Source organism: Corythoichthys intestinalis, chromosome 22 (genome assembly GCF_030265065.1).
Source record: "Corythoichthys intestinalis isolate RoL2023-P3 chromosome 22, ASM3026506v1, whole genome shotgun sequence".
Classification (NCBI taxonomy): Eukaryota; Metazoa; Chordata; class Actinopteri; order Syngnathiformes; family Syngnathidae; genus Corythoichthys; species Corythoichthys intestinalis.
Window position 1 is genome coordinate 10,820,824 of NC_080416.1, and position 26,328 is coordinate 10,847,151.

The 26,328-nt window shown below is 38.4% G+C and overlaps 1 protein-coding gene across 3 annotated transcripts in view; it reads left to right on the plus strand.

Moving 5' to 3' along the window:
• vps50 (VPS50 EARP/GARPII complex subunit) overlaps positions 1–26,328 on the plus strand; it is a 149,702-nt gene that overhangs the window by 85,221 nt on the left and 38,153 nt on the right. For 2 of the 3 annotated variants that reach the window (XM_057827781.1, XM_057827780.1), the window contains exons 16-23: positions 377–475; positions 2,853–2,943; positions 3,046–3,228; positions 5,618–5,736; positions 8,716–8,822; positions 10,623–10,744; positions 17,809–17,886; positions 21,640–21,720. In XM_057827781.1, coding sequence (XP_057683764.1) covers positions 377–475; positions 2,853–2,943; positions 3,046–3,228; positions 5,618–5,736; positions 8,716–8,822; positions 10,623–10,744; positions 17,809–17,886; positions 21,640–21,720 — 880 coding nt within the window. The remainder of the gene's footprint in view (positions 1–376; positions 476–2,852; positions 2,944–3,045; positions 3,229–5,617; positions 5,737–8,715; positions 8,823–10,622; positions 10,745–17,808; positions 17,887–21,639; positions 21,721–26,328) is intronic. The other variant, XM_057827782.1, reaches the window with a different exon arrangement.

A 26,328-nucleotide genomic window follows, 5' to 3' on the forward strand; every position in this document is an offset into this window, starting at 1 on the left:
ATGTATATACATTATGTACGTGACAGGAATTAATCTGTGTGCATATTTCTGCAGTAAAAACATTTTTTTTTTATATAATTTGAGTGACAACTTGCAAATCCTATTTGTGGACAGGCTTAGTTGTCAGTCATGCACACAAAGGCATGGAAATGCAACAGTACCTCTTCAGCTACAGCATAGACTTCATAATAATAGGTTATGAAGGGTATGGCTCCAGTATATATCATCAAGCATGTTATTTTTCATACTGAAAGTGACAAACATATGGAGGACCATAGCACGTTACTTACCAATGGAATCATATTTTCATCCGTGTTACTACCATAAAATCCAGCTCACAATCATTTTTTCCCTCACTTTGTGTATTATTTCCTAGGCTGATGCAGGTGGGTGAGGAATTCTGTAACAGCAAGTCTGAGGTTCTGCAAGAGTCCATTAAACGCCAAAGTGTCAACTACTTTAAAAACTATCATAGGTAAAGACGACATGCATTCAATCACAATAACAAATTCTGTGTACCGATAACATTTGGGGAAAAAAATAGAGCTGTCCGACTCCCGACTAGTCAACGTCATCAATGACGTAAATCCATCGACGAGCACATCATCCCGTCGACGGTGAATAAAGGGTTAAAAAATATATGCGTGGAAAGTTGAGAATGGCGGAGCGCAAGTGGGGAAAGCGACACAAAGCCAAAAAAGCGACTTATTTCGAGGAAACAAAAGAGGTTACACTGTGATTGTGGTCTCTTTAATGCCAAGCTTGCAATTACATACCACGGCAGGACGTCGGCCGTGAATGAACACTTAAAGCGCCGTCACCTAGTTGTAATTTAGGAAGACTACAGGAGACAACAAGCTGGCAGATCGTAAAGTCCATACAATCAATGTTGCTCATAATAGCGTTAGAGTAGTCAATAGTGAGTAATCTAATTACTTTTTCCATCTTTGCAATGGTGTTCCCATTACTGAGGATTTTAAGGCTTGCTTTACTGCAATTTGCTAACTTGAATGACGCGAGAGATGTTTGAGAGAATGGAGAGTGCAGAGCGGGAGGGGGAGGACGGAAGTGGGTTGTGATGCCGTTGCTAACGCAATGCTAGGTGGCTCGGACCGTTAGTTTAACATTTGCGTTCTCGCTAGCATTAGCATTTAGCGTGGCAAGCATCATCTTAAAATCTCAGGCAACTTTTTTGCCCTAAACTTTGCTTGAATGACGTACATATTCACCTTGTGTGATTTAAAAAAAAAAAAAAAAAAAAAAAAAAAAAAATATATATATATATATATATATATATATATATATATATATATATATATATATATATATATATATATATATATATATATATAAAAAGAAAAAAAATGGAAACACTAGCCTGGGTAATATAGTCCATGACTGCGCTAATCTTACCATAATTTTTGGACTATAGGGTGCACCTGACTATAAGCCGCCACCCACCAAATTTGACATCAAAACAGCATTTGTTCATAGATAAGCCGCACTGGAGTGTAAGCCGCAGCTGTCCTAACTGTTTTAAAGGATATTTACGCCAAAAGGTATTAACCGGTAACATTTTATTTGACAGCGGCATCATAAGACTGTCATAAGACCAAATGAACCACCATGAAGCATTGAACCAATTGGCTGCAAAGCTTCATTTGGCCATCACTGCTCCCTTGAGGGAGACGGTCTACCTCTGCTGCCACCTGCTGTCAACAGTGTTGTAGTCCAACATGCCTCCTAGCATGCAATGCAGCACTACAGATGTTAATAACATTCAAAATACCTGTTCTGCGCTAATTATTTCCTCAGTTACTGCTCTGGTTATTTCATTCATTCATTGCTAGTTTTAGTATTTGGTAACACATTATTTCACAGTGGCATCATAAGACTGCCGTAAGACTGTCATAAATATGACATGACACTATAATGGGCATTAATTAATGCATATGATAGATGTAATTAAGTGTCATCTAGCAAATTATTCCGCTAACCCCATTTATGTCCAGCTCGGATCTTTTACATCCATTCAAAAGTGAGATAATTTGCCGGAGGACACAAAATGATATCTGTCATAAGTATTGATTAATGCTCACGGCAGTGTCATGTCATTATGATGGTCGTATGGCAGTCTTATGGCACCACTGTCAAATAAAGTGTTACCAAATACCATAACTAACAATTGATGAAACAACTGGAAAGGTAACTGAAGAAGTAAATAGCGCAGAACATCTGTAGTGCTGCAATGCATGCTAGGAGGCATGTTGGATGGCAGCAGAGGTTGACTGTCTCCTTCAAAGGAGCAGTGATGGCCAAATGAAGCTTTTTGAAGCAATTCAGCTTTGCAGCCAATTTGTTCAAAGCTTCATACAGGTTCATTTGCTCTTATGATGCCGCTGTCAAATAAAGTGTTACCTGTTAATATCTTTTGGTGTCCCCATAATACAGTGGGGATAGCTGCGGCTAGTCCTGTGCGGCTCATCTATGAACAAATGCCATTTTTGTGTCTAAATTGATGGGTGGCAGCTTATAGTCCAAAAATTACAGTATCGAGACAAACGGGAAAAATATTCATGTTAACTTTTAAATTTCTAATTAATTATCTTTGTTGGATTATGGACAAAATAATCATTGAAGATCGGAAGTAATCTGGAAGTTGAGTGACATCACTGTGAATATGTCTAATTAGTGGGAGGATTCATCTTGGCCAGAGGAAGAACATTGACAACGCTAGACGTCCAATCCATTTGAAGTGGGAGAGATGTCAGCAAATAAACAAACGTTATTTCTTTTTGAAGACTTTTTGAAGAGCTGTGACTCATTGCTTTTTTCACTTTCTTATTTTTTAGGGCACGGCTGGAGGAGCTGCGGATGTTTCTGGAAAATGAAACATGGGAACTTTGCCCTGTCAAGTCGAACTTTAATATTTCACAGTTACATGTGAGTTAGATTTTTGTTGTCGTCATGAATTACGTACAGCAAACAGTTTTTTTCGGCTCTTCATTCTTATCTTGTTTGCCTGTCACTTCTTCCCTAAAATAGGAGTTCAAGTTCATGGACCAGTGTCGCTCCCCTTCGCTTTCCCCAAGCAGAAAGGACGAGTCCACCGCCAACCTTATCCAAGAGGAGCTGTCATTATTCCAGCAATATCTGCAAGAGGGAAACCCCTTTGAGATGCATATTGAGCAGAAAGAGGAAGAAACAGAGGATGTGCTGGCATCTGGGGTGAGTACCAAATACAAAAAAAAAACAATACTTCAAGTAAAGTATAAGTATAATTATAAATAAAGTATAAAGTATAACAAAAAAATATACAGACTACAGTAAACTCTCATTTTTCGCGGTTAATGGGGACCAGAACACCCCCCCCCCAAAGAAAAACATTTTTTGTGTGTGTGTGCGTGTGTTCATTGTATTTATTCAAATTTAGCATTGGTAGATACATATAAGACATGTTTTTTTTTCATTTTTTTCACCCTAAAGCAGTACTTCTCAAATAGTGGGGCGTGCCCCCCTGGGGGGGCGCAGAGCGATGCCCGGGGGGGCGCATGTGACCTCGGGGAACAGGTTTTTTATTTATTTATTTATTTATTTTTTTTTTGCCGTACTCGAATAAAGTGTACTTGGACATCCACTCAGTGGGTGGCAGTGGCGCTCTCATTTTCAGAGTGCGTGCAGTATTTTTGAACTAAGGAAAAGCACTCAGCACACACAGAAAAAAGATATGAAGAGCAGTGTGCCACCGCCGTTTTCGAAAGCCGTTTTCCGACCGGACTCACTCACGCAGCGACCCACTGTCTTGTCCAATTCTGACGTCGCCGCCCGAGAAGTGCCATTTTCGGCTTGGGATCGTCACGACGACTGCCCTCACCTACGGTTCTACCTCGCCCGCCGAGAATGCGCTTTTTTCGTGCCGTTTGCCTTTTAGCTTTGACTTTTAATACAGTTGGTGATGGGGAAAGACCACTGTTTACTGTGTCTAAAAATAATTATAGCGGACAGCCAGAAGCCAAATAAATTAAGACGCCACTTAAAGACATTAGACCCCAATCTCATTGATAAGCCGATTGATTGTTTTTCAGCGAAAACGTGCCGAATATTGCCAACAATCGTCCTGCTTTGTCAGTGTTATATCCAGGGGTGCACATAAGTGGTCCGCATGCGCGCATGCGTACTGGACGTAGACAAACGCGCTGGCCCTCAACGGTTTCCATAAGCTTTTGCGTACCGATGGCTGACCACTGTATTTGCGGCAGACACGAGAAAATAACTTCTCAAAATGTCGAAGAGGCAGGCCACACTGAGTAATTACTTCCGTGTTCCCCCTCCCCCGTCAAAAGACAGATAGACAACAGAGACTTTAAGGGTTTAGGTATGAGGAGGGAAACACATGCGTTAAAGTATTTTGAGACAATAAAAAGGTAATAAGACTCAATAAAAACACAAAGAGTAAGTACTCGCCGCTTTTAACCGATGAGCGCATGTGTTAGACGTCTAGCCGCATAGAAGGAATTGCAGTAACCAGGTACTATTCGTCTAGTGACAGTGACAATCTATGTCATCACCCGAGCGTCCATAAAACACGTCGCCCTCTGTAGGTCATAACATGTACTAAATCTTATCAATTTTTAAATCAATGACAATATTTTATGTGTTTCTAAGACATATTTTAGTGAAACAGAACAATTGTGGCTATTAAGAGCCTACAAGTCTTTAAGTCCAAGGTTCCCTTTAAAAGCGATTAGTGAAAAATTATTATTATTATTATTTTTTTTTTTTCTAGTTGCTCGCGTTTGGAGACTTGACTTCTGGCACTTTAGTTTCTTTCCCTACTGAACAGCGACTGCCCCTGAGCCCCTCCACCATCACAAAGCACTCACAGGCGGACACACTTTGAGCTTCCCCTCGTTGAAAGACCAGCATCCGCCACTGATTTATGTATATCTATTACGTACTGTATATACAGCATCTGCAGTTGTTTAGTGTTGACAGTTTACAGCTTCTACACTCTGACTGAGTCAAGTCAACATCAACATGACGGAGATGGCTACGACTAATTAATGAGGCGACCTGTTGAGATGCACCACTGTGTTAATAAAGAGACACGTTGATTAATTGGTGCAAAATCACTGCGGGTCTACCACATTATTCAGATTTAAGTGACGTGTATTTTCAAGTGCTTTCAATGTTATGTACAGACAAAGCTTTTAACATTGGCTGTCATTGACGCCGAAATGGATCGGATCTATGGCAGTGGAATGTGATGTAAACATGAAATTCAATTTCACACACAAAAAAATGATTTGATTTATTTTTCTATTACACAGGTTATTTTTATACGGCTGTATTATCCTATAAAAGCCATATTGCCTTATCAAATGTGTCAGGCTTTCAAAGCCATACATTATTTCACTTAAGCCTGCATTACTCGAGCTGTTGTGAGGCCTGAGCTCGCAGTTAAGAGGACAAAAATATGAATATATTGCATTTTTGTTGATGTAACACGTTTTTTTTTTTTTAAATATTTTTTTTACTATCCAGTTCTAGGTTACATGTGTTACAAGCGTTAGACCTTTAGTGCCTTTTTTCTGCAACACCCTTTTTTTTTTCGAAGTACGAATCTGACGAGCTGGAGAAGAGCGCTTATCAGGACTACGACAGCGACAGCGACGTCCCCGAGGAGCTCAAGCAGGACTACGTGGACGAGCAGACGGGAGACGTCCCTCTTAAGAGGTCAGTCCCACTGTTTCAAGCTGGGTAGTGACACCATCGGTGTTTCATGATAAAGGCCAGGTGTCTATCATTTCTGCCAGATGTAGTTTGACATTAACTGACTGAGATGCCAAAAATAAAATGGTCAAGCTCAGGGGCCACCCTAATGAGGATAAGTGGTATATACGTTTGCTTTCTAAACGCTTTCTATGTTTAATTTTAGCTCACCTCCTCTTAACCCTGCTCAGCAGGCAGGGAGCTGAGCATGAAATCATGAAACATTCTCTTTCTTCCTACATTGGTGATAATGGGCCAGTTATTGTTGTCGCTATCATGAAAATGGTTCCTTCATGCTTCTCTTTGAAATTAAGTTTTAGATTATTTTGTCAGCATAGTAATTTATTTTATTGGATTACAAAGGCTTTTCACTGCTATTCACAGTAAAAGACATCTAATTGCTGCCAACCCTCCCAGTTCAAATGGATTGGACATCTATCATTGTCTTTTTAGTCTAATTTATTTGTGTTGATTTGACTGAATTAAACCTGTTATTACCTTTAGAGTGAAATTTAAATAAAAATAATCACACTGTAGGATCCAAAACAAAAAAAGCCCTCAGCCCGACGATCTCCTCTTCCGTCCCCCCTCACGTACCGTTGGACAGCGGCAAAGAAAAACCCTCACGGCGCTCGTTATACGTTCATTCTTTTAATCCAACAAAAAGTAATCCACAGCTTGACATCCAAAAAACGTAAACAAAAAACCAACTGAGAGATCGATAAAGAGAGAGGTAGAGAGAGTGAGACAGACGTCAAAAACTGTTTGGGTCTATGCTTCCTACTTACTGCCCCAGCGCCAATTGACTCGTCCACACAACTCTGCCTTTGCATTTATATCGTACGGCGTGACGTCACAAGCCCGTCCCACGAACCCAAACAAACAAATAACAAGCCTGTCTTATAGAACCAAACTAAATTATCCCCAACTAACATGAATATCCAACTAAACATTTAGGCTCATACACACTAATCTATTCATAGATTAATCGCGATTAATTTAGATTATTTTTAGAAGCAGACAATCTATCGCCATCAGTGAAATTTGATCACACACATTTTGTTCTTCTGAAAGCATTTTGTTGTTTTACTTCTGTGTTTTGGCTCATTGACTTGTTGCAGCATCCATCTTCTTTTTACCTTCAACTCTCTGACTGACAGCCTCAGGCTTTCCGGCAAAACACCCTGATAAACTTTTGAATTCATTCTACCGTTAATGATTGCAAGTTGTCCAGGCCCTGAGGGAGCAAAACAGCCCCAAATCATGATGCTCCCTCCACCATGCTTCATGGTTGGGATGAGGTGTCGATGTTGGTGAGCTGTTCCATTTTTCCTCCTCACATGACGTTGTGTGTTACTCCCAAACAATTCAACTTTGGTTTAATCAGTCCACAAAATATATTGCCACAACTTCTTTGGAGTGTACAAGTGCCTTTTTGTGAACATTAAACTAGCAACAATGACTTTTTTAGACAGCAGTGGCTTCCTCCGTGGAGTCCGCCAATGAACACCATTCTTTGTCATAGTTTTACATATAGTTGATGTGTGCACAGAGATATTGGACTGTGCCAGTGATTTCTGTAAGTCTTTAGCAGACATTCTCGGGTTCTTTTTAACCTTTATGAGTATTCTGCGCTGAACTCTTGGCGTCATCTTTGGTGGACGGCCACTCCTTGGGAGAGAAGCAACAGTGCCAAACACTGTCCATTTGTAGACAACTTCTCTGACTGTCGATTGATGAACATCCAGACTTTAAGAGATGGTTTTGTATCCTTTCCCAGCTTTATACAAATCAACAATCCTTGATCGCAGGTCTTCAGACAGCTCTTTCGACTGAGCCATGATGCACATCAGACAATGCTTCTTATCAAGGCAATTCTTACCAAGTGTGAGTTTTATAGTGGACAGGGCAGCTTTAAGCCACTCATCAGTGATTGGGCACACACCTGACTTAAATTGTTTGGTAAAAAATGGTTTCAATTGCTCTTTAAGTCTCCTTAGGCCGAAGGTTCACTTATTTTTTTCCCCATTCTGTCATTGTTTGCATGCTATCCTCATTAAAATATGAAAACCTTTAAATGTTTGGCTGGTTTTAAGTTAAATCAGACAGTTTTTACATCTGTGTGATTTTGACAAAGATCAGATCAAATTTGATGATTTTATGCAGAAATGTGAACAATTCAAGAAGGTTCAGATACTTTTTCATACCACTGTATAATACACCTTTTATTTCAAATAATTAGCACATAATTTAACTCATTATATGCGGTTATGTTATAGAAATTTGATTTCAGTCGCTTCCAGTTAAATCTGAGAAACGTTCAAGTGACAAAAACACATTTTTTGCTAAATTTTTTGCAATTAATTGAGCTTAATCTCGGAACATGTGATTTGCTTTCAGTCCTTCTCATATAAATGTTTTAGATTCCAATAACTGCGTTAACATACTTTCATAACAAACGAAACATGCAGTACTATTACTTATTCAGGAGCTTGTCACTATAGCGGCAATGTTATGGTATGTTCCAGTGAAAATGTTCTGTCATGAAATACAAACGTAAATATTAATTGCACCATTATGTCCGCACGCCAAGCTGAATCGCGCTCACAATCTATTTTCCCAGCACGATTTCCCTCGTGTAGATTAGCCTCCAGCTACTAAAATGCTAATTTCCCATTATTTTAAACAGGAATAGCTAATGGTTAATTATCAAATGGGTCGTGGTGGTCACATCCAGTAATTAAATGATTGCTGGTTAATGTTGAGCTCAACGATGGGAGTCAGGGGTCCAGTTTCCTCACCCTAGGGGTCCTTCAGTGACACTGTTTTGGTGTAATGGGTTCTGATAGATCAATTAAAAAAATTTCAGTCCCATCCAAAATTGCTTTTCAGTTTTTTTGCAAAGGAATAATAAAGTTGGAACTTATTTTTTTCATGTTTTAGTGTGTCTCGGGAGACTATAAGAAGCAAGAAGCGGTCAGATTACAACCTGAATAAGACCAACGCCCCAATCCTCACCAATACAACTCTCAACGTCATCCGGCTTGTCGGTGAGTCCTTTTTCTGCACATTCAGATCAATTTAGATATTTTTTTTCTCTCTTGCTGTCATTATTCTCGCTAATTAACTCTTTTACACATCAGCACGTTCCGCACTCGGCCACTGCCCGTGTGACTGAGAAGCAGTAATAATAGTTAGCCTTTGCCCTGTGCCTTGACCTGGCACTTTTAAAGAGGTGCTTAAATGTCAGCGTGACATTACTAAGTATGCAAATGCAATGGGATCCAGCTAAGGTCCTCATGGCTCCACCTGGATATAATTTATTGTAATTTCCACTTTTTTAATCTCTTGCAAATTTGATTAAATGGCAGGAATTTTACATTATAGGGAGACTGGTTACTTGGGAAATTTTTGACCGTTTTCATATATTTACCTTTTTAAACGTTTTTTTTCCAATTTTTCTTTGTTTGGATCAATTATCATCTAACATATCGGAAAAAATGTGACAGAAACAAGAAAATACAATTAAGCGATAGGTATGAGGTAAATATCCATGATTTTTTTTACAGACGCCATTTTTTTCATGTGACGTAATTTGTTTAAAAGTTTACAATAACCGAGTGAATCGTTTTTTAAGTCTTTTTTTGTTTTGTTTTGTTTAACGAAATATTAGACATTAATGATTCTAAGCTAAAAATGACAGACATTTTGAATAATAAATGTTTAATTACCTTCGTTTTATGACTGGGTTGAAACAAAAGCGGTTGCGCGACGTCTGCAAACGGGGGTTTTCAGGGTAAAACGGACAAATTAAAAATAGTTTGGGGGCTTAATGCGCCATGAATCTGCTATGGCAGCATATAGACATATTGCTCTATCAAACGCAACAGTTGTTTTGGCTTAAAATACAGCAGTTTCTTGTAAAGAGGAGTGCAAGAGCAAAAACTGCTTTTTCGGTCTTGTCTGTGTTTTCCGCCATATGTATATATATATATATTTTATCATTAAATTTATTAGAATCATGGAAGCTTCCACTTGGGGAAAATATATACATACAGTATATCCTGTATATACATAATATAATAAAAATATACAGTACTGTGCAAAAGTTTTAGGCAGGTGTCCTGCCTAAAACTTTTGCACAGTACTGTATATATATATATTAATAAATGTTTTTTAAGCACTTTAAATGTAATAATTATTTCAAGTTTTAAACAAGTTACTGTCATACAGAATTATTTTTAAACACATAAAAAAAAAATAGACGCCCAATCCATTAAAAAAAAAGTTAAAAAAGAAAAAAAAAGGCTTGTGTTTATGAAATGCTTCATTGAGTGTCCACTCAAATCCACTCCGGATGCACACTTACACACAATGAGTTGCCACAGCAACTGTTTAACAAGTTAACTGATGATTGACGCATGCGGCCCTTTGAAGGTCGAGTCTTTGGCAAGATCAAAGCTTAACCGTCTGTGAATCATCGTTTACTTTAATAAGCAACTCCAGTTCACTCTCTGACAAACAAAGAGCAGGGAGGGGGAGGGATGGAGCGTGAGGCTACACTATCAACTCGGGACAGCGTATCTGTATTTTTCTAAATTTATTTATTTATTTATTTATTTTTTGTTGAAAACAACAAAAAACAAAAAAACAAATCCGCGATGGACTGAGGGCGCGAAATACTTCATTTTTCAACAGGAACACTTGTACACTAAATATTTGTGTCCTATTACGTTTTGATTAAAAAAAAAACATGTTTTTTTTTCATATGATAAGTTTATTGTATTTATTATTTATGTTTTGACTGAAGCACTTTCTAAATGCTGGGTTTTTTTTGTGTCCCCCATCAGGCAAATACATGCAGATGATGAGCATTTTGAAGCCAATAGCCTTCGATGTCATCCACTGCGTGTCGCAGCTTTTCGACTACTACCTCTACGCTGTTTACGCCTTCTTTGGAAGAAATGACATGGTATAGTGACTTTTTTAAAAATCCATTTTCAGTACCTTTTGGCAGACAGTACTGAATATTCTCTGCACTACCGACTGAGTTTTTGACAGGGCAAGTTGAAGGTTCTCCTTCATTTTGACAGATTGGTATGCCGTAACTGTAACAGTAGCCCCGCTGGGAGTTGAACGCTTGAAGGAGACTGAGTGAGAATTCCCTGGTCTGTCTTATAGATTTATGGTCTCATGGGTGGATTATTCCCTTTTTCCAAAAATGGTGACTCCAGTCTGTATTTTGGCTCTATAGCCTGGTACTAACTTTAGAAAAAACATTTGTGTAAACTGTGTAAGTGCTAAACAAAAATTTCCCAGTGTTGCAGTCATGCTCATTTATATATAAGTATTATAATATCTGTCAGTATTATATATTATATTATATTATAAAGCTCCTCAGCACAGAGCTTAAAAAAAGACTCACGCGAAAGAAACTTAACATGTTAGTGGCTTATAATAAATGCAAGTTTGATGGACACATACTGTACAGTAGGTCTACTATTACTTTATTGATCTCTGTGGTGGTGGTCCACGTACAAAAATAATGTATTGATTAGGTTGCAACCCTGTATGTCTTGTGTATGTAAATGGGAAATTCTGAATGTCTAAAACTGGTCTCAAACATGCAGCCTAGGGGCCAATTGCGGCCCATGGTATAGTACATCGTGGCCACCTTGACATCTAAGTCAAGTATCTGTGCGACTCTGGGGCTTTTAAAATACAGGTAGTCCCCAGGTTACGACGCGATTTCGACTTTACAACGCCAAAGTCTCGTCCACCATTTTGTCTTCAGTCATTTTTTTTCTTAGTCGCATAAACAGTACCTTATTGACCTAACAATCTTATTTTTTACTTTACTATATAATATGATGTGTTCTGGCATCACTAAGTGTGAAGTTGTTCAGCTTGACGCACAGCAAACAAGGCGACTGTGCTTTTTGAAGCTTTTTACGTCCTTCACTTTTGACAATTTGTAAAAAGTTATACCGTGGTATGAAAACATCAAGGTTTCAAAACTGCCAAAAAACTTCCGTCATACCGTCCCTACGGTATTAGCTATTTTTTATGTCCCAAAATGCAGGGAGAAATCCCTTGCTTGCAGCTACAAGGCTCAAATCTCCCCCACTGGTTTTTGTTCAGTGTCAGTGAATCAGCTGTGCTACAAGATGGCTGGAGGAGGTGAAACTCCTGAACTTTCCCTCCACATTGAAAAAAATGAAATCGCTGCTATGGGAATACTTAAGCTACAAAAAAGTTAGACCGTCGCGGCTTAGAAGTGGAGGGCCAACCGACATGTAAAATGTTTTCGGAGGGTGTCTGCCGAGGAGGCAATACCTCCAATATGATTTCGCATTTATACAAAGTTAAAGGTTAGTAAACACTGTTATAAACGTTTCCCACCAGCTACGAGAGTCAACTCCTGCGTGTTTAGTGTGTCTAGCGGTGGTAAAACATGTTTTTTTTCCTCTCTGACAACTGTCTGTGTTGAGAAAGAGAGTGTGTGTATCATGTAAACATGATGCGAGTCTTACGTGCTTTTTATGGAAAATAATTCAGTTATTTTTGTTTTGATGGTAATAATGTTGAGCTGTGGCTGTGGGTTTAGGCTCATCTGAAGGAAGGCACTTATTTTAATTTAGAATATTTATATATATATATATATATATATATATATATATATATATATATATATATATATATATATATATATATATATATATATATATATATTCACATTATACTTATTTTCCAATTTGCTAATGTTTTGAAAAATAAGAATTCTGTTCAATGGAAAAAGTGGATTTAAAAAAATTTTTTTAAACCCAGATATCTCAACGTAATAAATTTTAGAGCTGTAATTGCAATACCATGATACCATGAAACCGTGATATTTTGGTTTAAGGTTATCATACTGCCAGAATCTCATACCAGCACGTACCTAGCTGTAACACACATATGTACTTATGTTCAAAAGGACACACATTTTGACAATAAAACGAACTTTTGGTTTTCAAATGTCCATCTAGTCGGATCAATATGTAAGTTTAGTAGATCTAGAACTACTAAATTAGAGCTAATTTGCCTTACAAAAGTCCGCCATCCTAAATGCTACGAATGCTAACTTATTTACAATTTTCATAGCAAATTGCTCGCACATAACACCACAAACTGTAGCTGTAAACTTGCATATAAACAAATGCATACATAAACATTTATTAGCTGAAACATCTTACAGCCTTATGTGGGCCAAACCAGAGCGCAGCTGTTGTTTATCCATGTCAGAAGTCTGAGTCTGCTCAGTCTTACAGCCAAACCTAACGCTGCCATCAGAGAGCAGTGTCTCCTCCATCATTAAACAATATACAATACATTGGGACTTTTTGAGTAGTGCAGCGGTACTTCAAGGGTTAATTTCAATTTACGCGGAAATTCGGGTTACGTCACCAGCGGAGGAACGGAACTCGTTCCTAACCCAGGGACTACCTGTAATTGTTTACTTACTTACAGAACAAGCTAGCATAGCTCAAAAATGATTGTGAAAGCGTTTGTGAATTGGCGACCATCATTTAAACTTAGTGTTCTGAGGAACTTTTTACATTATGAACTGTTATTCATAAAGATTGAGAAGATTGAGCCTACTCTTACCTTCTAGGGTTGCCTACTGCCTGAAAAAAAATAATGAGGGACACCTCATAGGTAGAGCTGGCCGGCCCGATAACAGTCACCATTTAATTATTATTATTATTTTTGTATGATGTGTCCCACACTCCTTTGTTGTCTTACCGTGTCATCATGGCAAGCAACAGTACCTCGACCAATGAGATGAGTGGGTTTTTGTAATGTCATTGTTCCGTCAGCTCATCGGTCGAAAAGCAGGAGAAGCGGGGGAATGCTTTTTTTCCTGCACATTCTTGTAAAGCACCATACCAGTATTCGTCTGCTCTACAAATAGTGTTATACTTATATAGCGCTTTTCCACCTTTCAAGGCGCTCAAAGCGCTTTACACTATCTCGCCATCCACCTACTGGTGACGCAGCACCAGGAGCAACGTGGGGTTCAGGATCTTGCTCAAGGACACTTAGGCGAGTTCATCAGGGCGGAGAATTGAACCCACAACCTCTGTGTTGGGGGACAACTACTCTACCACTGAGCCACACCACCCCAAATAAGACACTATTTTTCGAGTTTCATGATAATACGGGGTAAAGCGCATCCCTTGAAAGCTCAATAGGGGACGTGTATTTTTGTTTCTGAGTAAGGTCCGATTCAGTTTTTCAAGGGACTGTTGGCAACCCTCCTAGCGGCCCCTGGATAAATTGATTTTGATACCACTGGTCTAAAACACCTGAATATTTACCTTAACCTAAATAGTGGTTATATGTTAGCAAAATAAAGTGGTATAAAAACTATTTGAACCTTTTGGAATTTCTTACATTTCTGCATAAAATCATCATCAAATGTCATCTGATCTTTGCCAAACTCACACAGATGTAAAAAAAAAGCTTTCAGTAAAACCACACAAACATTTATAGGTTTTCAAATTTTAATGAGGAAAGCATGCAAACAATGACAGAAGGGGTAAAAATAAGTAAGTGAACCCTCTGCCTAAGGAGACTTAAAGAGCAATTGAAACCAATTTTTACCAAACAATTTAAGTCAGGTGTGTGCCCAATCACTGAGTGTCTGCTAAAGAAATCTCTGGCACAGCCCTCTATCTCTGTGCACACATCAACTATAAGTAAAACGATGGCCAAGAATGGATTTCATGGGAGGACTCCACGGAGGAAGCCACTGCTGTCTAAGAAAAATGTTGCTCGTTTAATGTTCGCATTAAGGCACTTGAACACGCCACAGACGTTTTGGTAAAATATTTTGTGGATTGATGAAACCAAAGTTGAATTGTTTGGGAGTAACACAGAACTTCATATGTGTGGAGGAAAAATGGAACAGCTCACCAACATCAACACCTCATCCTCACCGTGAAGCATAGTGTAGGGAGCATCATGATTTGGAGTTGTTTTGCTGCTTCAGGGCCTGGACAACTTGCAATCATTAATGGAAGAATAAATTCAAAAGTTTATCAGGATGTTTTGCGGGAAAACCTGAGGCCGTTTGTCAGACAGTTGAAGCTAAAAAGAGAATTGATGCTTCAACAAGAAATTGATCCAAAACACAGAAGTAAATAAACTTCAGAATGCTTTCAGAAGAACATAGTACACATTCTAGAGGGGCCAAGTCAAAGTCCAGATCTGAACCCCATTGAGATACTGTGGCATTACCTAAAGACAGCGATTCATGCCAGACAGCCCAGGAATCTGACTGAAATACAGCAGTTTTGTAGAGAAGAATGGGCCAAGATTAGTCCTGATCGATGTGCCAGACTGAGCTGAAGCTACAAGAAGCATCTGGTTGAAGTTATTGCTGCCAAAGGGCGAGGGCACAAAATATTTGTGATGGTTCACTTACTTATTTTCCCCCTTCTGTCATTATTTGCATACTATCATCATTAGAATATGAAAACCTGTAAATGATTGACTGGTTTTAGTTAAAGCACCGTTTTTTCATCGGTGTGATTTTGACATATATCACATTTGATGGTAATTTTATGCAGAAATGTGAGAAGTTCTAAAAGATTCAGATACTTTTTCATACCACTGTAATGCCTTACTATGCTATAGTAGCAGAAAAGGAGGGTCAATATGTGTTAGCTGACTATCACTTTTGTACTGCCCTTTAGGACACATAGCCAGAGTTGAAAAGCTGCCATGCTAAAAAACATGTCACTTGTACCGTTACCTTGTAAGACACTAATCCCTATCCCAAAAAAATCTGTGATTTTAAAGATTGTTACATTTCACTCTGACCGAGATGATGGAAAGGTAATGAAGCGTAACTACAGCAGGCATACCGTTGTTTTTCTCTGAATGCTTGTTTGTACAAACGCCATCTAAATAATAGGCTACATTCTCGTCATTCCTTACATTGTGTATTGCACTTCACGATGAAACAAAACCCATTTGTGTGTGTTGTCGCCACGGATCGCAAGCGCAAAATGGCTTCTATCCTATTGTGTTGGAAGAGATAAAGAGGATGAACGCTCCACAGGGGCTGCTTTAATACAAATTATTAACGCTGCTGTACGCGTGTCATGCGGAGGTAAAAAAAAAGTCATACTACTCGCATCATGTCCTTTTCGCACCTGCTGCAGCACTGGGTTCCTGTTATCCGTACTCATTGAGTGTCATCACATGAACGTTTCCATTTCATTAATGGTCTCACTTAGCGAGGCACCTACAGTAAAATGCTAATCACGCTATGAATCTTTAAAAAGCCCCTATGCCATGCACATATGCTGCTATTTTGACCCGGTAATTGCTCTTTCGGCACTGTCGGAACCAAGATGGATCTGTTTGACTTCTCTGGTTAAAGAGTCACGGCTGACATTAATATTCAAAAGGGTAAATAGCCCATTATGTGTTTATATTGGCTCGGAAAAAACGGCGAACTAAGTCTGTCACACATATGCTAAAGACGCATTATTTTCACAGAAGAGACTTCATAAATAATCAGGTGTTCATCTGTTTGGACTTAGTGGAAAAGCAGTTTTGGACTCAGCAGTTGAGACTTGGATGCTTTGCTGAAATATCTTCTATGGAGAGAGACAAATTAAAAACTAAACAGAGGAGATGAGAGTGCATTCATGTACACTGGGAAGATAGATGACCAACTGTTCAAAAAGTATAAATACTTGTCATTTGGACTCAGTGAGTTTATTTTTATAGGAAGCACTTGGAGTGAAATTCTTTTGTGTTCAGTTTTTGGCAGCAACACCTAAAATATAGTTAAAGCTCATCCATTCATTTTCAACACAGCTTTTATATTATTAAAACAATAAACTTGTCCATGATATCAAATTCTGCATTTTTTTGGGGACATTAACTATTGAAATGGGGGTACGTTAAATGGGTTGGTAACACTTTACAATAAGGGTCCCTTAATTAGTTAATGCATTTCTAGACAATAACTCAATAATGTTTAAATAACATGACAATAATTCATTTAATCCCTTATCTAACGTTTATTAATATATTAATTAACATGAGTTAATGCATTATTTAATGCATTTTAAGACAATAACTAATGTTTAAGTAACCTTACAATAATTGATATAATTGCTTATCTTTTATTAATAAATTAACATGAGTTAATGCATTAGTTAATGCATAACCAGACAATAGTTTGGTTAAAAAAAGGCTTATATAGGGTTAGGGTTTAGGGTTTGTTATTTTTAGCTTTTATAATTTCTTAGTTAAGGGACACATGTGTTACACCTTACAATAATTGTCCAAAACGCATTCAGTAATGGTTAATAAAGGTTAAGGGGGGGGGGGGGGGTGACTTAAGCATTTATAATTTCTTAGTTAAGGGACGTATGTGCTACACTTTACAATAAGGGTCCAAAAAGCATTCAGTAATAGTTAATAAAGGTTAAGAGGGGGGGAAACTTAAGCATTCTTAATTTCTTAGTTAAGGGATACGTGTGCTCCACTTTACAATAAGGGTCCAAAAAACATTCAGTAATGGTTAATTAAGGTTAAGTAATACTTATATGGTACGTTCACGTGAAATAATACCAATATCATGTTAATTAATATATTAATAAATGTTAGAGAAGCAATTATATTAAATTATTGTAATGTTACTTAAACATTAGTTATTGTCTAAAAATGCATTAACTAATGTTAATTAAGGGACCCTTATTGTAAAGTGTTACCAATGGGTTTTTAAAACTTAACTAGAAAAAGTACCCTAATGTTTTTCGTTGTATTTTTCGCCCTGTTTAACGATTATTTAACTTTATGTCACTCGTCGTCTTTTATAATTTATCAGCTCTAAGGCCCATTCCAAATTAAAAATCCTTTACTTATCTCCCTTCGGAGTGTATTCAAGATTTTAGCAGTTCTAATTTCATCCTTCATTTTTTAAATTTGACTCTTTTTGTCTTTTACTTTGGTCCTTTTCGCCATCTTTAGTCTGTTCCAAGCCCATCTTTGCCCACTCACAGTGGCAGAGAGTCGGGTACGGCCCGGCTGGTGGGCCCGGCTTGTTTGGTAAGAGTAGAATTCCACACACTACACTGTAAAAAAAGAAAAAAAAAAGTTAAATTTACAGTAAAATACTGACAGCTGTGGTTGCCAGAATTGTACTGTAAAAACTGTACTTGTTTTACAGCAGATGACTGTAAAAAGTGCATGCACTTGTTCACCATGGCAGTCAAGCGTCCTGACTAGTGAGCGTAAAAGCCAAGGATAGCAATTCAAGCCGCTGATATGCTCTTTTAAGTTTAGTGAGTAAGGTTCTCCCAACTTTCTGTGTCTGTTACTTACTGTGGTTCAGTAGTCACTACATTTGACTGCCACGGTCGGCAAAGGTCTACCCTTACTGAAGCACTTTACTTTTGAATAGAGTTGTCCGATAATGACTTTGTAACTGATATTCTCCAACTTCAAAAATCCGATACGATATCAAACCAGTACTAATACCGATCTATACTGTCGTGCACTGAACATGTTATTGCTAATTGTAGTGTTAAACACCACTGGATGCTTTAATTATGATAAATGTAACGACTTCAAGGTTTTCCAAATAAAATAAACATTCTGTGAAAAATAAGGAAACTTCAACTGAAGTTGTTATAAGAAAAATGTCCCATATAATTAGTATAAATTGAAATGAGCCAAAATGTCAAAATCACATTTACAGTAGTTAGCCCAAAGAGATGCTAGGAGGCGACCAAAGCAGTACAAATACAGGCAGGCAAGCATAGAACATGCCAATGCAATGACAATTCCCGAGATGCATTTTTCTAGGCTTTTGCACAGATTTTTGTATTACTTTTGTAGATTTCTTAGTGACTATTTCTTTCTGGTAAAGCAGTAGTTATATGTAATGAGTGCAAATGGTCTGCTCATATAACAAACCCCGAGCATTTAGTTTGGAGACATCTTAAAGTGCCTGTGACAGCATAAAAAAATCTGAAATAGCATTATTATGTGAATTAGAATCATATTTTGAGACGATTCGACTATATGCAACAATTTGGCAAAGCAAGAAACTATACAAGAAATTTGTTTTTTAATCTGCCGTTTAGCGCCGCCTGTCATTATAGCTCTCTTGCGTCCCCAGCTGGTTGATGATGTCAGCAGGGTCACGATTTCAGCTGATTTAGAATTCAGCCCATTGAGGGGATGATTCAGAACGGGGAAAATTGCGACAGAGAGCAGCAAAATGTCATTGTTTTAATCTCAGTACTCCAATTATTTTGTACGATATTCTTTTTATCTAAGTATTTTTCCCCAATTGCTAAATAAATGGTACGGTCATGACAAATACCAGCCTTGTGGGTAATGGAATATTAAATATTAAAAACGCATTTATTCATTACGACAGGGCAAAATCAAAGCATAATAGTCAAAACCTATCGACCTCTTGCACCTCCCGAACGGTATTTTATGCCACCGGAGTTAGTCAGGTTTTTATCATTTCCCAGCCCCTGGCTATGGAGACTGAAGAAAGAGCGTAAACAAAGGAGGAGGTGTGACAGCTAGCCGACACTGTTAGTTTTTTTTGCGGCCGGCAGACAGTGCTCGTTGCGGGGAGAGAAGGGGAAACGCCGAAAATGACAAACCACACAAAAGTACCCCAACACGTCACACAAGGCGGCATGGTTGATTGTCTTCACCGATCTGCCAGACCACGGTGGCGGGCAGGCAGTGCTCGTCGCTGGGGATAGAAGGAGAAACGCCGAAAATGTAAACAAAACAGGAGTAGTATTATCACCCACAAAATGCAAGCCACATTTTTATTAAAACGTTTGCCATGATCCCAGTATTTGACATAATATAAAACACGAAGCTTACTCACTTAGTCATCCGTCCAATGGTGTCTAGATTGTCGGACTTGTTATGCCCATCGCGGTGAACAAAAAGGCTCACACCACTCTCTTTGGTGCAGCAACAAAAGCCTGCAGCACATTGGGCTGCCGTGATACGAAAAATAAACAAATTAGGCCGCAAAATCAGCTGAATCTGCAGTTCATCTGCATGTTATAAAGCAATGGCTGTGTTATGAGGTGCTGACCCAGGTGCATTCGCATTCTTCCTCAAGCCAAGACTGGAGCCGCAAGTCACTCATTTTCATGGCGCGGGATTAAAAAAAAAGGGATAAATAAAACAATCGCTTTCACAGACAACCAAGCGGTCCATTTCATTCAGGAGCATAAAATACCGCATGAAATATGAAATAAACATGCTTTTTGCTGTCATAGGCACTTTAACTCATTCACTCCCAGCCATTTTCACCGGAGCACGGCCCTTCTCTCGTTTTACTGGATTTTGACTGATTTTGCAAGGCCCACAGAAAATTCTGTTCTATTGCTATATAAAGACGGAACCCACCAAAAGAAGATTAGACTCTCTTCTTTCAGCAGGAAAAAATAAGTTAGTTCATATCTTTATCCATTCTTTAGAAATCAGCATTAGAAAATCGCTTAGTTTGAGCAATTTTGCAATTTCTGATGAAAAAACAGAAATTGAGCTTTTTGTGAAAGCATACATTTCAAACATTGACTTTAACACAACTATTTTTTGCTTTAGTTACATCCCAAACATCTGAATAATGTTTTACTTTTAATAAAATAACATAAACAACAAGACAAATAGAGCTTTTCATAGCCAAGTAGCAATTTATTTACACATAACTAACTGAGGGATGATGTTGTTGCCTCGACAGTCGGGTAAACTTCTCCCTCATCGCCGCCTGTCTCATAAAAATTGATTTTTTTGAGTCTCTGCGGGGTCTGCTCGGCGAGCAGCACGGACTCATCGACATCGTCCGCTGCACTGGTGGTCCCAGTCGTTCTGCTCGGTCATCCAGTGCCTGGCATCCTGGGCGTCCTCTCGGTTGTTCTGCTCGGTGGTCCGCCGCCTGGCATCCTTCGGCCGTGCTGCCCGGCCGGTCGTTGCCGTTGAATTGGGTTGTGGGTCTTACCAAATGCGCTACTGACCTCCAGTGGCAAGTTTTATTGCTTTAAAATGGATTTTCAGTATTGTGCTTTGGAGCTAAATTGAATCAGAACCCAGAGATGTCTCTTGTAAAAAAAAAAAAAAAAAAAATGTAAAACACGTATAAATACGTCTTTGGGACACTGAAACAATTAAAAGTAGAACGTATTTATACATTTTTGGGAGAAAATGAGTTAAGGTTGATAGGCATGACTAAAATGTAAGCAGTGACTTGCCTTTACATTGCCTCTACATTCACTGTTAAGGTTACATGCACATTGGCATAAAAATTGAAATGCAGATATCAATATTATACGATACATTTTAAAATACTTTTATTCAATGTCGGACAACTCGACTTTTGAACACTTTTACAGTTTTCCCATTTCGTTTTTAACGGTAGCATTTTGGCAACTGAAATTGCCAGTACTTTCACGTATATTTCTTTTTTTTCTTTACAGTGTAGTCAGTATGTATGTGCGTGATCCCTCAAGTAACACCAAGTGCATCTGAAAATAACTTCAGAAGTAGTTGGCTTTTTTTTTTTCTCCAGTTCTTTCCTCCTCTTTCCACCTCTGTCATGCACAGTAGTTAGTGTGAATGTACCCCCCCCCCCCCCCCCCCCCCCCCCCCCCCCCCGTTGACATGGATTCAGCTTGAAGCCCCGAGTAAAGATGCTCCTGTCGCCGTCCTACATGAGATGTGTACGCGTGTAGCATGCCTTCACACTTTTCTGAAGTGCGTGCTCTCCTACAGAAAGCTGTTGCTGACACTAACATTGTGTGAATCTATATTCCGCAGTATGAATCATCAGGTCTGGGCCTTATCAGCAGTAGACTGCGAACCACACTGAACCGGATCCAGGAGAGCCTCATTGACATGGTAGGATTTTAACACAGCATCTCCTCTTTCCGTTTCGCAATTGCTCATTACCTCATTTTCTGACACAAACATGCTCTCTCGTCTATTTCTCTCCTTTTTATGCTCGTTCCCCGCTACTCTCGCGTCCCGTGGCGGCCATATGCCTGGCCTTATTGCCGAGAAAGCCGGTAGCCTATGTTGCCACCAAATACATTACGGGTCATTATTATGTGGTCGGTGGTCACTCACACACGCGTAGCTCCCTTTCTCTAAGTGACCAGAGCAGGCTGGATTTGGACGTGTTGTTCCATTAGGGCCTTCAATGATGACAATTAGTCTGATGCTGGCCATACCCTCCTGATACCGGAGCTTTTTTCCCCCACGCTGCCCGGCTCGTCTGATTCGTCATGACCCTCGTGTCATTTTTTTTTTCACTGTATTGCAGGTTTTAATCTGCATTGCCACGAAAGTTTTGAAATAGAAACTTCTAATGACATTTTGATTGTGTCTCTAATACTTTGTCTTAGTTGTGAAAGGAGTCTGTATATAAATTATGTGGACGTCATTTTGACTGGGAGGGATAGCAGTGAATGATCATTTAATCCTGAGTTAAATCTAGCAATAGATTAATCTCATGTTTTTTTTTTTTATTTGATAAAAAACAGATTTACCTTAATCAAATACACACAAGGAAACTAGATTACAAAGATTAACTCATTTCAGAAGCTGGCAGAAAATGATTAGAAGAAATTAGAAAAATCTATTTATTGTCTGCTTCTGCAATTAATCTCAATTAAGATTTAGAGAAATAGGACGTGTTTTTAACTTCAGACCAAACTTTGTTATAGATTTACTTGGGTCATCAAATCCACAGTAAGAATTGGATAAAGATACAATTTGGTGACTGCTTCTGTAGTAAATCTCAATTAATCGCAATTAATCTAGCTACAGAATAATATTATTAAATGCTTTTGTAAGAGATTTGACTCAAATCCACACAAAGAAATTAAATTACAAATATGAGCTCATTTACATTGACGACGATAGAATTCCAATCCATTTTGATGTGCAGGGATGGATTGGACGTCTATCATCGTCAATGGCAGCTAATTAGAGGAGTTCCAAAAAAATCGATGATTAGATGCATCGCGATTCGACACGTGACGATTCGATTATAATTTTTAAAGGTTCAAAAATGATGATTTTCACTCATAACTCTATGACAGCCGCTCGTAGCGGAACGAAAATCAAGACACGTCTGCCGCCCGGATCACCGTTAACAGACGCATGCACAACGTTATGATGGATGCTTCCAGTTACTGGGAGACAGAGTTACTCCTTTTTAAAAGACTGGAAAATAAATTTGTGTATGAGACAGGCAGGAGAGAAGCGCGACCCGGCGGTTATTTTTTAGAGCGAGAGTGGAAGAGAGATAGTTCTTTGCTCCATGTCATTCAGATGTCCAGCAGTAGTTTTAAGGCATTTTAATTGAAAAATGTCCTGAGTGTGTTGCTAAGACCTGTGTGCGTCTGTAAGAGGTGAGTACACGAACCCTCTTGTACTGTTTAGCCTTTATTGTTGTTGTTTTTGAGATGTTAATAGTTAGCGCTGAACGTTAAGCTAATTAGCTAATTCGCTAACGTGTATTTCATATGCAGAACGTGTAAAACCACGATTAAGTACAGCAGTAACACGATAATAGTACAGAAATCTGTTGTGGCAAGTGCTGCCTGGGAGCCGAAAGCCGTGTGTGCGCATGGGCGGGCAGGGAGAGAAGAAAGTGCGCGTGCTGTAATGAGTGTGTGTGGGGCGGTGTTGTTTTTATATGTGACAGAGCAATGTTTCTCATTTTAAAATAACATAATCACTTCCTAGTACCAGTATACATTAATTTATTAATGCGCTAATGTATATGTGAATTAATGTTAAGTAATGTATTATATATATTATATATTATAACCTAACCTTAAGTATGGTAATATTTCACGTGAACATACCTCATAAGTATTACTTAACCTTAATTTACCATTACTGAGATAATTTGCCGGATGACACAAAATGTTTGTCATAAGCTTTCATTAATGCTCGTGGCAGTGTCATGTCATAATTATGATAGTCTTATAAGTCTTATGGCGCCACTGTCAAATAAAGTACTACCAAATTCCAAAACTACCAATTAATGAAAAAACTAGAACAGTAACTGAAGAAATAAGTAGCACAGAACATGAATTTCGATTGGTATTTACATCTGTAGCACTGCAGTGCATACTAGGAGACATGTTGGACGACAACAGTGTTGACAGCAAGATGTTGATTGTCTGAAGCTTCTGGAAGCAATGAAGCTTTGCAGCCAATTGGTTTAAAGCTTCATGGTGGTTGATTTGGTCTTATGATGCCGCTGTCAAATAAAGTCTTACCGGTTAATATCGGTGTAAATATCCCATAATACAGTGAGGACAGCTGCTGCTTGTAGTCCAGTGCAGCTCATCTATGAACAAATGCCGTTTTCGTATCAAATTTCGTGGGTGGCGCCTTATAGTACGAATATTACGGTATGTATCCCAAATCCATATATCTATTCTTTGTTGGTCTCCATAACCAATTTTCATTCTGGCTGCATCTTAAAAAAAAAAAACAATATGTATTTTTATTTACTCCGTTGCAAATGGAAATTGGTGCGTTGGACACAGTTTTACAAGATAAGCATGGGTTAATACAAAAATACACCTGAAGATTATTCGCTCTGACCCAAATTCCCTACATCTATATTGAATTACAGAATGTGGACTATCTTGCCCGAAAAAACAGATTTAACAGTGCGGCACAATGACATTTTGCTGTGATAGCAATGCTTATGACTTTGCTGCAGTGTTCACAGCTTCAAGGATGCCCTGAGGAGGAAACTGTTTAAAAAAATATGTAAAATTTGCAGAATAAATAAAAATAAAGGAGAAAAACACGCAGTAATGTGAACATGCCAGATATTCAAGATGTCATCTTAGATGATGAAAATCTTTACTGCGATATTTTAGACACCAAAACGTTCATATTGAAACAAAGACTAAAGAAGGCACCTTAACATAACATTATGAATGATCACTTTTTTTTTTTTTTTTTTTTTTTTTTTAATGTCTTAGTCAACATTAGGAGTGTGACAAAATATCGAAATGGTGATATAATATTTTTTCTCCAAAAAGGTTGTCGATATGCTCCTGCCAAGAATCGATGCATCGTTATACAATGGTGTCAGTTTATAAATAACAGGAACAGACAAATTACCACCAAAATCTTCCACTGGAACGGGGGTTGGCAACCTGTGTTTTGAGAGCCGCATGCGGCTCTTTAGCGCTACCCTAGTGGCTTCCTGGAGCATTTTCAAAAATGTTTGAAAATTGAAAAATATGGTTGAGGGAAATATATTTTTTGTTTTGATATGGTTTCTGTAGGAGGACAAAAATGACACAAACATTCTAAAGTTTCCAATGCTGTAAAAATGTGTAGAATAAATATTAAATTTCAACATTTCTCTCAGCGAAGATTTGCGTCATAACCTGCGACACACGTTTGTATCAGCAGGGCAGAAAGCCAGGCAGGTGGCTGTGGTAAACAAACTGCCAGTGAGTACCCTGTTGGGATTGAGAGAAAAAGTGTGATTCCATTAGTTCTGAAGAACTTAAATTAGCGCAAAAATAGATTTAATAAGTGGATTGCATCTCCAAACTCCACTACTGCTGCGTGTTTTGTTGCAACCCGAGAGATAATAAAGTGTGGAGAACCATTCACAGATGGTGAGTACACGAAGGAGATATTCATCAACATATCAGAACACATATTTGCAGACTTCAAAAACGAAACCGAGATAATAAAGAAAATCAAAGACATGCCCAAAAAAGGGGCATGTTATGCACGTTCCATTTTGTTGTTTTTCGAAACCTCAAAATAAAAACGACAACAATAATCTGATTTCTTTATTGCATTTCTATAATTTTATAAAAACAATCAAACAATTCATTAATATTGTAATAAAAAACTTGAGGTGGCATCATACAACAGAGTAGCCACGTGGTGCGTTTGACGCACTGCAGGAAAAATAAACATTAAATCATGACGGCTCAATATGTATTTTTAGCCAACTTAGTCATTCTGATAGTACGCTGATATAGCTAATACAGATAAATTACATACAAGCATGTGTTGCCTTCATTATTAGGCTTATTATTTCTGTTAACTCAATGGCTGCCATTGACGGCCCCAGACACCCAATCCATTTAGAGTGGGAGGGGCAAATGAATGGTCTTTCCGATGTTCGGTGGCTACTTTGTCACTTTCTGTTTATTTTAAGGGCATTCACAGGTCACTTCCTGTTGGGTTTCACTACATTGGCTGTCACTACCTAATTTTTCGGGGAGATTCCCGGGTCACTTCTGGTTCGGTAACCCAAAATCAACAGGAAGTGACCTATAAACACCCCAAAATCAACAGGAAGTGGCCTGAAATGCCCCAAAACTAAACTCATGGGTTGCCATTCACCGCCATAGACGTCCAATCCATTTGAGGGATGACAGCGCATGAACATTTGTCAACAAACATTTGTTCAAAGCCTGAACGATATATCGTTTAAACATCGCC